Consider the following 13,640-nt stretch of genomic DNA (forward strand, 5'->3'; position numbering starts at 1 on the left):
GTTTCTTCACTATGCGAGACGACATTGAATTTAATATCAAATTTTGTGAGGAAGTAGAACAATTCCCTTGTTTGTACTAATTAAGTTGACAGAAATTAACTAACACCATTGACATTAATAGAAATAAGCAAAAACCAAAGAGTCTAGTCTATATACAGGTTGTCTTACCACTGTACCGTCCCTTCACCGTCCTTTCGGTGTGCATTGAACACGCCACGTCACTGCCACGTCTGTGCCTCGTCCGTGCCACGTCTCCGCCCGACGTCCGTTCGGTGTGAATTGGGCCTTATTATTGTATACGACGACGGATATTTGAACGCCTTCAATGTGAGGGACGCAATAGTTTATACTTTGGACCAAACGAACTCGTATTAATGTGTTGGACCAAACGAACTGTTTTACAACTGTTGGACCAAACGATTTTGGACCAAATGAACGGCAATATAAACGTACAGTATATTTCATAAGTTTACTCTACAATGCAACATTTTACTTCTAGTTTGGCCTGTACTTTTGGACCAAACGATTTTGGACCAAATGAACGTGTTTTTAACTGTTGGACCAAACGATTTTGGACCAAACGAACGAGTTTTTAACTGTTGGACCAAACGATTTTGGACCAAACGAACGGCAATATAAACGTTGGACCAAACGATTTTGGACCAAATGAAATTGGATAAAACGATTTTGGACCAAACGAACGGCAATATAAACTGTGGACCAAACGACTTTGGACCATTTGAAGATGATCCGATTTAACTATGAATCAAATCAGGCAAATGGAAATCCGCTTAGTCAGCAGGTTTACTGCAGCGGGGGCACTTAAGTCCTATGTGATCTAATTTAAGCTATAGTCAGGAAGGGTGATAAATATAAAGGTCAAGTTTTAATAATTTATTTTAACAGATTTTTAAAACCCTTATTGTTATATATTCTATACAGCACATATTTTTATACAAATACAATAAATGAAACAGTTACATCAAATAATGCACATAAAATAATGCAGATTTTATGAAATGGTGGAAATAAGCCTTAAAACAAAGATGGTTGATTTGGTAAAGTTGGGTCGGAGTACTCTACTACAATTCTGACCATTAAGTAAATTTTTACTTGGCGATTTCATCGAAGTAAGGAGCTGAGGAAGTGTTTCCATAAACTGCTAGCGACTTCTTTCCTGATGCGATCTTCTTAGCAGCCTGTGTGAAATAAAGAAATAAAATTAATAATTAAATTAAAACAATCATGAACATTATCTTAACATAATGTAAACTGTAAAAAAATATTTTGTTCTTACTGAATTGATAACTTGTAATAGCTATTTACCTTACAAGTGTAGTAAGAGCGTTTTTACATCATGCAGGTGCATAATTTACCTAAGTGATGTAAACACGCTCTTGCATAACGTGTAACTTACAAGATTTTACCTGACCCGACAATATACAGGAGGTTACGAACAATATTTTTCATTATCCATTTCACTCATCTTCAAACAGTAACGTTCATTTACAAACAAAAGCTAGGTTAGGAAAATTCTTCAAAACAACAATAAAATTCAAGCGCACAGCTGATTTCTAGCGTTGAATGTCGTTGGCTCCATAGAGGTATATTTTTTAAGTTAAGCACTCAATGTTATTTAAATGGGTTTCATTACCTCACCGAGTGAGTTTTTCTCAACTTTACATCACTCGAGAAGTAAAGAATTTGTATACATCACACTTGGGATAAGGAAGTTTAACATGGCGGGTTAGGTAAATACTTTTTGAATTTTTTAATTTAATTTTTTTATTACTAATAAATAGTGCTCTCCTCACCATTCTAGACCCTATACGTTTTTACTTGACAAGGGAAACAACTTATTTAATAATTTGGGAGCCCATAGATAGCACAGGGGCTCAGATGGCATGTGGTACTGTCAAACGTAAAAACAATCGGAACATTCGTAAGGCCAACAGCACTGGCCCTCCAAACTGTTTACATCAGACAATGAAACCAATGAACGTAATATACAAACAACACTTGAGTCTTTCAAACAACACACTACCAATTTGGCTATTTCCGTTGTCAGACTGCCTGTAAAACATGCAGAAGAACATTGACTATCCGAAAGGTCGAAGTGCGTTTGCCCAGACAAGTTGCAGAACTTCAAACGCAGAAGGGATGAAAATTCCCGGGTATTTATCACTGTGGGTAAATACCCATTTTTAATTTGTACCCATTTATTTTTAAAATTGAGTTTTAATTTTGTATTTTCCCTATGAATAAAATTGGAAGGGGTGTATCATGTATATTTGATTTTAGTTTATTAAATTATTAGTTAATTAGAACTTACAATGCAAATTATATGTGCAACTATTTATAGGCCTATTTATAAGTTTTGGTAACTAAGGCTTACATTTACATTCATTTTTAACAAAACATATAGGTCTATTGGTATATCCACATTTCAGTTGAAACTAAGTTCCACCGTCCATGTATAAATTTGAGTCAGTTATATTATCCAGATACTGATATTTAATCTACGGCATTAAAGACAATATTTCTGAACTAGGCTTACTAAGTGTTGCCAAGATTTTTTGCTTGTATGGCTTTTTTATTATACACCTTTATTATACAATTCAAGTAAATTCATTTTATACAAAAAAGTTTGCATTTTGTATTTGGGAGAGTATAGAACAGATAGATATCATATGTTTTAATTATTGATCCTCTTAAAAATTTGTATAAATTGGCGGTTTATATAATGAAAACATAAATGGCCATTTATAATATTTTATAAATTTATAATTTATTTATTTATAATTTTATAATTTATTTATAATTTATTTATTTTATAATATTTATAATTTTATTTATATTTATTGTTTCATAAATACCATTCTTTTCAGTGTGTAGGTGTTTTTGGTGAGTTTCTTGAATTTGTGGTTCACCCTATATCACACACTATACCCTCTAACAAACAACAGATTTTTATTTTTTACTTATTTTGAGATGACAAATCCAATGAAGTATGCAAAACAGTGTTATTATTTATACATCTTTATAAATAGGGTGCTCACACTTTCGGGTATTCACCCAGCCCACATCACAACAGACAAGATAATATGTTAACCATTTATATATTTCGTAGTACCTTTGACTATTAATACAACAATTGACTTCTGTATCCGATAGTCAATGGCAGTACTTACATTCTGAACGTCAGCTGTGGAGAGGGCGTCTACAGCAGCTGCTATCTGTGGTGCGGCCAGTACGCTGCCCAGCAGTAGAGCTTGGGTGCCAATGTCCTGTACTACAGCCTCTCCATTCTCATAACCCTGCAGTAGCAGTCCCTTGACAACAGCCTTGCCTCGGGCCACATCAGCATCACTCACTGGTCCATGCAGCACCTTGGCTACCTTTTCAGCAGCCTATAACAAACACAGAATGTTCTACACACCGAAATCCCTTAGTTAACGATTTGTCCTTTTGGGTTGGCTTGGTTAAAAAGTTGGTGTGTTTGACAGAAATCTGTTATCAGCCCACTTAGTCAATGAATGTAAATCTTACTACTAAAAGTGGCTGCAACTTTTACATGGGAACAGAATGTTTACTTCTCCAGAGTTTCCAGCAGTGCTTAGATTTGTGGTGCAATCCACATGATAAGACAAATAATGATTTGAAATATTGTATACCGTACCCATAATCAACTGCACTTGTGTTGAGTCAATTGTCAACACTCAACTCAACCAACAACAGGATTTGGTATTTTTGAAATCCAACAGTTGAGAAGTGAGTTGGTAGTCACTAGTTGAGTCTGAGTGACTCATTTGTTTGGAGATGAAAGAGGCAACACCACACGAAATACAGATGACATCATTTTGCAATTTATTCGACAGAAATAAACAATAGAATAAACTAATAAAGTAAGTTATATGGCGCTATGACAACAAATACCTAACCTCTAATCTCAGTTAGTAAACAAAGCAATAACAATATGGCGACTCAAATAGAGCAATTTTTTTCTGAGAGAGGAAGAAGAAAGTGCAGTCAACCGAGCACTCAACAGCTCAATAGGTGGTGAGTAGTTTTGGTTAGACAAGTCAACTCCAACTGTCAATCGTTTGAAAAATACGAAACGATTGGTCGGAATGTTAGAGACTCAACTCAACAGTCAACCGATTCAAAAATAGGGCCCCTGAACACTATGATCAACTTACTGCCTTGGCATTGCTGGGAGTGGTGGTGAGGACAACTCCAAACAGTCCGGAATCGGAGTAGGCTGAGCTGAAAGCGGACGCGCCCAGCAGCTCCTTGGAGTCAGCCGTCACCTTGCCCAGGGGTCCAGCGCCGATGCCGTACTTGATAGCTGAGCCGGCCCCCAGAGCATGGCGCAACACTGCGAACGCCAGAGCTTCCTTGGACTGCAACCTGCAGACATGTTGATGCAAGCATTGCAAAGTGGGCTTTATAAGAGAGCTACTCACAATCTGAATCCAGGGCCATGTTCTTTACCTCATGATCAAACTGTTTTTGCGGCTTCCACCTTTATGTGAGGATTAGTCTCCTCAAAGTCGTTGATAGTGATGTTTGAGAAAATGACACTCTCGCCAAGTATTAAATGTGATCTGCGATGAGATCTCTATGGGAAGGGGGTTAAGCCCTAGTTAAATCCATCACCAAAACACAGATGTCATTGCAGAAATGTATACTTACAAAATTGAGGATGAAGTAAACATTTAAAATCTATATTCTAAGGCTACACCTTTGAGTTACAGTTGGTCATAATGTAAAACAATTTTGTGCAATTTGCGTGAGAAATCTCAAAAACAAGCTTTTCAGGAAATGTTTCGGTGTTGGGACACCATTATCAGCTTCAGGTACTTGCGGAGTTGCTCAGCTGCAAAATTTGTCAGGTCACGAAAATGATAAACACAATGCAACACAATAATATGAATGACAATAAATTTTGATAAGCAATAGACCAATTTTCAATCTGTCCCATGGTATCAGTGTGGTCAGATTTATTTTTCAAAACAGGTTTTTAAATTAAATGTTAATTGTTTCAATACGTCCATCGTTCATCTTAATCATTGTTCATACTGTGTGTGTATTGTGTTTGTGTTTATCCTACATGAGGAGGTTTCCAACAGAGCATCCTCACAAGTACCTGAAGCTGACTATAGTGTTCTAAAAGCGAAACATGTCATATACAATTCTTTTCTTTTTGAGCTGTCTGACGGAAATTGTGTTAATAATAAGGTCTTGCAAGTCAGATTTTTACAATCTCTTTGCGGCGACTGAAGTGTGTTAGAAAGATAATGAACAACACATACTTTACACCTAATTTTTTAAGTTTTTCCGGTTAAGCCCCACTTACCCAGCAGATTCGGCAGCCAGGGCGATGTGCACGTGAGGAGACGGCACCTCAAGCCTCTCCTCGCCTCCGTAGTACTTAGCAGGGGCTTCGGGGCCGGCGCCACTAGACAGTTCCAGCGATGAAGCCAGCTGCGCTAGGTGGTCTGATGAGACACCCACACCCACCACAGCGGCGCGAGGGGCAGTGAACGTCTGGCGTACAAAGTACTGCAGCTGTACACACAACATTCAGTTACTGCAATGATGTAACATCTTCTCAAATAAATACAGAACAGCCACGGTTTTCGGTGCCCTTACTAACCTAACAAGTCATAGTTGGGTATCACGACAATTTCTTAAAGATTCATTTTTTTTAACAAAATATATCAATGAAGCCAAAATATGGTGAGCCAGCCTAGCCTAAAAGCTTCAGTTGAATGAATGAGCACTAAATTAGAAAATCGAGATTGAGTTGAGTTTTTAATATCACAATATTATCGTGTAGCAAAAAAAACCTGTTGAGAACATTGTGCAACCGAAAAATCCTTCTTTTTGCCGTAGTTGCGGAGGACAAAGATGACGTCCCCGCGACTACAGAAGATGTTAATTTTGTTGCTGTTGCGGAAGACAGTAAATATGTCTGTAATGACCACGGTTGCAAAGTTAGTTCTTCTGAACGAACCTACCTTTAATAATTTACAGTCTATCTTGGAGTAAAGAAAGTATTATAGACTACATATTTGAATCTCACGGTGTTTAGAGTATGGAATTTTGCAGTGAGTGCAGAAAACAATTATGATGTTTCCTAGACCGCAGGGGGCAGGATTTTTATTGATTGCAGGAGAGGGTGATAAAGTCCACAATACCACGGGAAATGATCATGATATTACCGCAGTAAAATTGTGATAAATACACACTATACCAAATTTATGATTACTAATTATAATACAGCTGGTCTGGATACATTATAAAATTAAAATACATTTCGTTAAGAATATTTGTGACAAATTAAATTCGTCATATGGAATTACATCAAATTAATCAAATGAAACAACTCGACTCAATAAAAGGAGCCAAGCTTTCTTCCAAAAGCTTGATTCGAGCAAAGATCTCAGTCTCGCACACCTTTACTTCTAATAACCCAATAGGGTAATATACATATACACTTTATCAAACTGGTATTTACAATCTATTGTAGAATGAAGTACAGTAGGCTATGTACATTTGAAACTTACAGTTTCAGAGTTTATTTTTCCAATGGCGTGTTCCTTCACAAAGATGGAGTTCCCAAGACCAGTTCTGTAAGCCGCTTTGTTCACTAGATCTAAAATTCTAGCCTAAAACATAAAGAACAATATTTTATTAGTTTATCAGGCAATAGTTGTATTGCATGAGGGTCGGATTTGAGGTCCCGAAGCTTATTGAACATGCTCCACTTGCCACTAACTAGGTAAGCCTATCCCGTGTCCTTGACCATTAAGTCAAACAATCTAAAAGAAGCTTAAAGTTACAGAAATAAGGAAATTTACAGCACCTTCAGGAGGGTGCGAGGACAGTTTAAACGAACTCAATGACAATAAACATCATGTTTCCAGTAGTTTTAATGGAACAACTATGATATCCCATAGTCTGCAAGATCTCCAAACTTATCCTATGTAGGCTAATAGGTTTTGACCAGGAAGGAATATCCATATAATAACATTCAAAGGGATTAATATGTTACCTGAGGAGGGGTAGTTGCCAGTTCGTACTTGATGCGGGGAATCTGATCACTGAGTTCCCAAGGCTTGAACACCTGCTTGGAGGCAATGTCCACCAGGTACTGTAGCCCTTCCTCACTGCAAATCACAAGGTGCAAGAAATTTGAAAATTTGTGACGATACATAAAATATCCCTTTACCAACCAAATACGGTAGAACGTCAATAATTCAGACAACAAAAATCCGGACCGTTAATTCTCTAAATTTGTTTCAAATTTGTTACCGTCTTTTAAAAGTAAATAAAGAGTTAGATACAAAAAGCTTTTTTAACGTAGTTCAAAAGCCTTTCTCACATTTTTTCAAAGCGCTCTTAAATTTGTAGGTAGTGTCTGACATGGGTGTCCATTAAACTTTTTTATAGGGGATATCATTTAGTTTAGTACCTAAATTTGATTTATAAATTTATAATTTTTTGCAGTTTTTTTTTAATTTGAAACTTATTGCTTTGGCCATTAGTACCTCAAGTGGTACTTTGGGTTCTTGTGTGGTACCCCAACACAATGCGGTCATTTTCTGTCACATGTTTGACTCGTATTTGTATTAGGCCTACCTACTACATAACTTACACTTTTTATCAAAAAATTATCATATCCTTTTTCTTATAAAGCCTATAAATGCCCCTCCCCCTGTGCTTAGTTTTGAATGCTGGATTAAAATTGTATATCTTTATTTTAAACAATCATTTAGGATTAGAAACAATTGAACAAACTGATTATAAATAGTCAAAGATAATACCTACATGCAATGTACAACAATTAACTATCATTGACCCAGCACCTAGTAGCAAAAAAACACCAACATCTGTTTTCTGAAAACTATAACTCACATCTTATCAGGAGTAGCTTCCAATGTGTAAGCAATGCCTTCTCGATCAGACGTAACACTGAGGCTAGCTCCGATCTGCTGCAGGTTGCGGACAATACCAAAAGCGGAGGCGCCTGAGGTGGACAGCCCTGCAGAGGACCTCAGCACGTTGCTCACACCAAGATGGTCTGCAGACTCGTACCGGGAGCCTGCCCTGCAAAACATGTTTCTCTTTAGAGCCTTAGAATCGATATTATAAGATCATTAATGAACAAACAAATTCCTAGCATACTCCTAAAAACTTCCAGCGTCTCTTTCACTTAAAATGCCAGACTCCATAAAAAATAACATGTAAAGTTACTTTATTAAGTGTTAATAAAGGAACTGTTTAAATGTCACCATCATACCGGAATTGACCCTAAGAATACGGTAGCCAGAGCAAAGAGCTATCTTAAATGTTGTCTATCTAATGTGAATTAAACTTGTAGGCTTATTGAATAAATTGTAAATTAGGTCTCCAGTTAGCCAACACACACACACACACACAAATGGATTTGGGGAAATAAGTAGAGGCCTAATATCTTAGATGTAGGCTATGTCTTAGGTCTACTTTTTGTACAGCTGAAGGACCTTAGAACAGAAGGGCAAACCAATCTGTAGACAAATATTTATGGATAAAACTACCCTATTGTATGGCTGTGTTAGTAATGGACTTACTTAAAAAGAACAGAGACTCGGCTAATTGGGATTGCACTGTCTGCAGAGGCAATGACAATTTTGTTGGGTAGAACCTTGACGTGCACATCAGCACAAGCCTGGGCCAGTGTTGCAGCTGATGCATAGTTCCGTTTCTGAAAAATATAGCCATTAGATATGTATAGGCTTAGTGCTTTCCAACAGCAGAGCCAATTAAAGCTATTGAAGTTAGTTGTGAACTATTTATTCAATTTGTCACAATCACATTTTTGTCTTCCAAAAGCAGGGACAGCTGTTTGTATCTGTCAATAGGTTGAAGTCCTATTAGAGCCCAATCACATAATAAATTAATCCAAGAGCGCTTCAAATAAGTTAAAGTGATTCAACTCAGCTAAATTTTAATTTATCTTCTGGTCTGTTTTTAAATTTTCTATCTGATCCGTATTCAATCACATGTAATTTAGGGAGCCAGACACAACTGGGGAAACAAATTTACATAGCATAACTTAGTTTTGTTTTTAATGTGATTTTAATGTGCGGAGCTTAACTCCTCAAGCACACGCACCATAGAGGGTTAATATATAGGCATAACAATCAATAGGTAGAACAATCGTTTGCAACCAGTGGAATTGTAGGCCTATGTCTTAAGTTCTACAAAACTTTCTTTGAATTGCTGTTGGATGTGAATTAGCCTATCTTTGGTTGGGGAATTGGCCAAGGCCTAGTTGGTCAACAATAAGATAACTTAGTTAAGTTACCGGTAAATGTGTGTGTTTTGGAACTGTAAGGTTAATTCTGGACCAGCCAATGGTAGTCATAAGATCATTAACAACCCTTGGCTTATTAATTTAAGAACAGTTAAGTTAGTAGGCATAGCCTATAGCCTAACTTAAGTGCTGATAGTCAAAAATCGTTTACGTTAACTGGTTCTAATCCATGAATTGCATATAACTGTAAAATGCATAAGAATAGATTATGTAAAAAAACATAAAATTGTTTTATTAGTTGTAAAACTTACGTTTTTATGGAAAAATGCAGACCAAGACTAGGCAGACATTCAAAGCAGACGACAATATAATGTAAATTGTATTAATGAAATTTTACATTTGTAACAGACGCTTTTAATATATTGGTATATAATTAGATTAACTTACCGATATCGCTCGCAAAATTGGGGTTTTCGTAACGTTTGATGCCATTTTCAAGATAGGCTATTAAAACTTGACCTCTGAAATTACCCTAAAGATGCAAATTGCAGAAAGAAATGTAAGAAAAGAGGTGGTGGTGGTGAAGAGAAGAGGAAAGAAGGGAAAAAATTACATCATAGAGAGTAGAGTAGAGACAGTGAAGATTTGAAACTAACAACCAAACCTTTGGATATCCCCGCCGCAGCAAACCTGCCGACTAAGGGAATTTCCATTTGTCTGAATTGATTTTCTTTAAGTCTAAGTCTATTTAAATAACATTAGGTTTAACGTGTACCTAGGTTTGCTGCTACAAGGTAACTTATAAAGTGTGTTTTTTTTAGTAATAGCTTAGTAGACCTATAAAATAAATAAATTTGGTTTGATCAAAATATATGCATAACCAAACAAACTACAACATTTTACAATATTCTCTTTAAGAATAACATGGGAATTTTTAATTTACATTTTTTGTAATTTTTCCATTACGAATAATTGCACAAAAACACTTTGATATACTAAATTATTTGTTTTTTAAGGCTCTACAGAGAAATTGGGAAATTTTGTGTTTGGAGGGTCGAAAATAAGAAATACCCCTACCACAGCAGACCTGCAGACTAAGTGAATTTAAACTTGTCTGTAAGACATAATTCCCAATTTAAATAACATAAGATTTAACGAGTGCTTAGGTTTGCTGCTACGGGGTAAACTACAACAGTGTTTTAATTTTTTCCATAAGAATAACATGGAAATTTTAAAATACACTATTTTTGAATTTTCTCCGCGACCGTTAGGCATACAACAGCGCTTCAATAAACAAAATTATTTCTTTTTTCTCTACAAAACGGGTTGAAAAGATATTGAAAATGTTTTTTTTTAGGTCAAAAATGGGATAACCCCATTTTTACCCCATAAAACCCCCCATAAACCCACGTTCCCATGGTACGATTATGCTGGTTCGCGAACTCGTTCGAATATACGTAGGTTTACACATTTGTACCAAATTTCATCGAAATCGGATCACTTTTGCTCGAGTTATCGCACTAACGGACACACACACACATATATATTTATATGTATATGTATAATAAATATATGAATTTGAACGAATGGCGTTTTTGGCCTCTAGGGACCTCAAAACGAAAAATTAAATAGGTCCCGGGTCCAAGTCTTACAATGAGTACTACGGTAATAGCTTATTTCCTATACGGGAAACTCGCTAAAACATATTTTTTCCCTATAAGACCCCGTTCCCATGTCCCGATCATGCTAGTTCGTGAACTTATACAATTTTACATCAAATAACCTTATTTGAACAAAATTTCATCAAAATCTGAAAACATACTCAAGTTACTCATGGATATAATACCTTTGGTAGAACGGGAAATGAAACCAACCAGCCTGTTAGCCTTGCTGACTATTGAGTTTATATACTCGTCGAAACTCAGATCGCTGCTGAATATCACCCCCAAATCTTTTGTGGACGTGACTCTAGGAATACTGTCCTCTCCGAGCATGTACATGAAGATGTCTGGATTCCTGGAACGATGGAAGGTCGATATTAAGATCATTTTCCAGGATTGATTTCCAACTTGTTGACTTTGCACCAGGCAAAGACACTGTCAAGGTATATTTGTAGGCGTTTTGAGTCCTCTTCCGTCTTAGGCTACGGCCACACGGGCGTTTTTTCACGCGGTAAAATGTAGCTTATTTTCACGCTGCTTGAATTCCTGCTTGTATGCCACACGTGCGTTTTTTCACGCAGTAAAATGTAGCTTATTTTCACGCTAGTTGAAGTCCAGGAACGGGAAAATGCACTCGGAACCCGCAGTTGATTGACGAATTCACGTAATTATGTTGTATATCTTCCTAATGACCGAAATAGTAACCTTGTTTCTGACTAGTGAACAAGAAATATGAATGGTAATGTTGGTACATTAAAATTATTTTATTTTGTTAACCTTTCATTTAATTATTTACATTTAGTATAGAAAAATAAATATAATACAAATATTTTTATGACAAGATTTTCATCAGATCTTTGTATATTCTACTACATAAATGCCATTTTACATTTTTTAGTCCAACCAAACGCCTTTCCTTTTAGCAGTGGCGGTTCTAGGACCTTGTAAAGGGGGGGGCTACCGGGGGGCTTGGGGGGTGTGGAGCAGCCACCAATAAGGCAGGGGGGTGCGGGGGTCCCCCCGGGAAAATTTTGAATTTTCAAAGCCATTTGGTGACTTTCTAAAGCCATTTTTAACACCTTAAACCATGCCCAATTGTCCATAAACTCCCACTTCGGGTGACCCAACGGCTTTTAGGAGGATATGGCCGTAGTCTACAGTGTGTTTTGAAATTCATGTTGGGTGACTTTCTACAGCCAGTTTTAACGTCTAGAACTGTGTGCAAAACCTCCCATTTCCCCATTTATTTGTCATGATTGTAGACATTTTTAAAACTAACTGTGACGATTGCATTTATAAATCTCAAAACATATTGTGGGCTACGGCCATATCCCCCTAAAAGCTGTTTACTGACTTTCTAAAGCCATTATTAATGTCTATATGTGTCCAAATGTCCACAAACCTCCCATTTCACCTGTTATTTGTCTTTGTCATGCTAGACATTACATTAGTCATAGTAGACATTTTAAAAATCAAACTATGACGAACTTGCATTCATGAATTTCAAAACATAGGCCTACTGTAGACTACGAAGCCATATCTCCTAAAAGCAGTTTGGTGACTTTATAAAGCCATTTCTAACGGCTAGAAGTGTACCCACTTGTCCTAAAACCTTCCATTTTACCTGTTAGGCTATATTTCATGCAAGTAAGTAGACACGTTTTTTAACCCTACGTTTTTCTCCATTTCATAGATCTGTCACAATATGTATATTATCGAATTCAGTAATAGCATTGAATATATAAACTTTAACACTAGTGTTTACATATAGTCAATGGTAATAGGCAACTGGTGCTACCGGTGATGGCTGATTGATGCCTGTGTAAAGTTAGTGGCTAGCAGACAATTTGACAACTAACTAACTATGAAACATCAGGAAATCAGCTGTTTCCCCGTCCTCACTCGCGCCTTCGGCGCTAGCCTTTGCCCTAGCATGTCAATAGCTGACTGTTCTAAAAGATGGATGATGCGTACAACTTTCCATAGCATAATATTGTTTTATTCGTTGTGTTATTGTCCACAAAGTTTATCTATGTGGAACTTAATACTACTCCTGCCATCACTTATTAAGTTTAATAAAAATTACATTGATGTCTGTTTAATGACATTGCGTGTTTTAAGGACGAAATGTACGTTTAAATTTATTTTTCCAGGGCCAAGGGGGGGGGCTTTAGCCCCTGTAGGCCCCCCCTTGGAACCGCCACTGCCTTTTAGTAACAAATTATTAAGTGGTCCAGTAAGGTCGACCTATATGTTTAAGATCCTACTGTGTAATTGGCTAGACCCAAAAATATTTTACGCTATCCTGGAAAAAATTAGATACATTTATCTTTATTTAACTTGCTAGGACGACTTGATCAAAGCTGCGTGTTGCTCCCGCCCGTGTGGCCAGGGACAGAGCGTGAAAACAAGCTTCAAAAATGCACCCCAGTCCATCCTTCTGCGGGCCCGCGGCGGGTGATTTTGCAGACGCGCCTTATTATCTGCGTGAAAACACACTCCGTGTGGCATACCTCATTACATTTAATGCTGCCCATATTTCTCGCGTTTTTTCACGCTGCGTTCTTGCGTGAAAAAACGCCCGTAAGGCCGTAGCCTTAACCTCCGCAAACACCTTGAGATCATCAGCAAACGCGAGACATCCAACCTCGATTGAAGCCACCAGATCGTTGATG

At 37.0% G+C, this 13,640-nt stretch overlaps 1 protein-coding gene across 1 annotated transcript; it reads right to left on the minus strand.

The window, feature by feature from the left end:
- Positions 1 to 879: 879 nt before the first annotated feature.
- On the minus strand, positions 880 to 9,875 carry LOC129005552 (cytochrome b-c1 complex subunit 2, mitochondrial-like). Its single transcript, XM_054434462.1, has 9 exons — positions 9,752 to 9,875; positions 8,619 to 8,752; positions 7,924 to 8,115; positions 7,061 to 7,175; positions 6,573 to 6,674; positions 5,360 to 5,571; positions 4,200 to 4,410; positions 3,192 to 3,410; positions 880 to 1,199 (listed from the first exon to the last, which is right to left on the minus strand). The coding sequence occupies exons 1-9, from the start codon at positions 9,794 to 9,796 to the stop codon at positions 1,110 to 1,112; spliced, it is 1,320 nt and encodes a 439-aa protein (XP_054290437.1). The 5' UTR covers positions 9,797 to 9,875; the 3' UTR covers positions 880 to 1,109.
- Positions 9,876 to 13,640: the final 3,765 nt, after the last annotated feature.

This window comes from Macrosteles quadrilineatus, unplaced genomic scaffold (genome assembly GCF_028750875.1).
Source record: "Macrosteles quadrilineatus isolate MER2022 unplaced genomic scaffold, UCM_ALF_1.0 Scaffold_23__1_contigs__length_1887923, whole genome shotgun sequence".
NCBI lineage: Eukaryota > Metazoa > Arthropoda > Insecta > Hemiptera > Cicadellidae > Macrosteles > Macrosteles quadrilineatus.

Bases quoted from the DNA above. Each gene is read 5' to 3' on its own strand.
- LOC129005552 (XM_054434462.1), bottom strand. From the start codon at position 9,796: ATGGCATCAAACGTTACGAAAACCCCAATTTTGCGAGCGATATCG. The intron at 5,572-6,572 runs GTAAGTTTCAAA...TTGTGTGTACAG, and splicing joins GAAAAATAAACTCTGAAACT to CTGCAGTACTTTGTACGCCA. The intron at 4,411-5,359 runs GTAAGTGGGGCT...ACATGTCTGCAG, and splicing joins CTGGCTGCCGAATCTGCTGG to GTTGCAGTCCAAGGAAGCTC.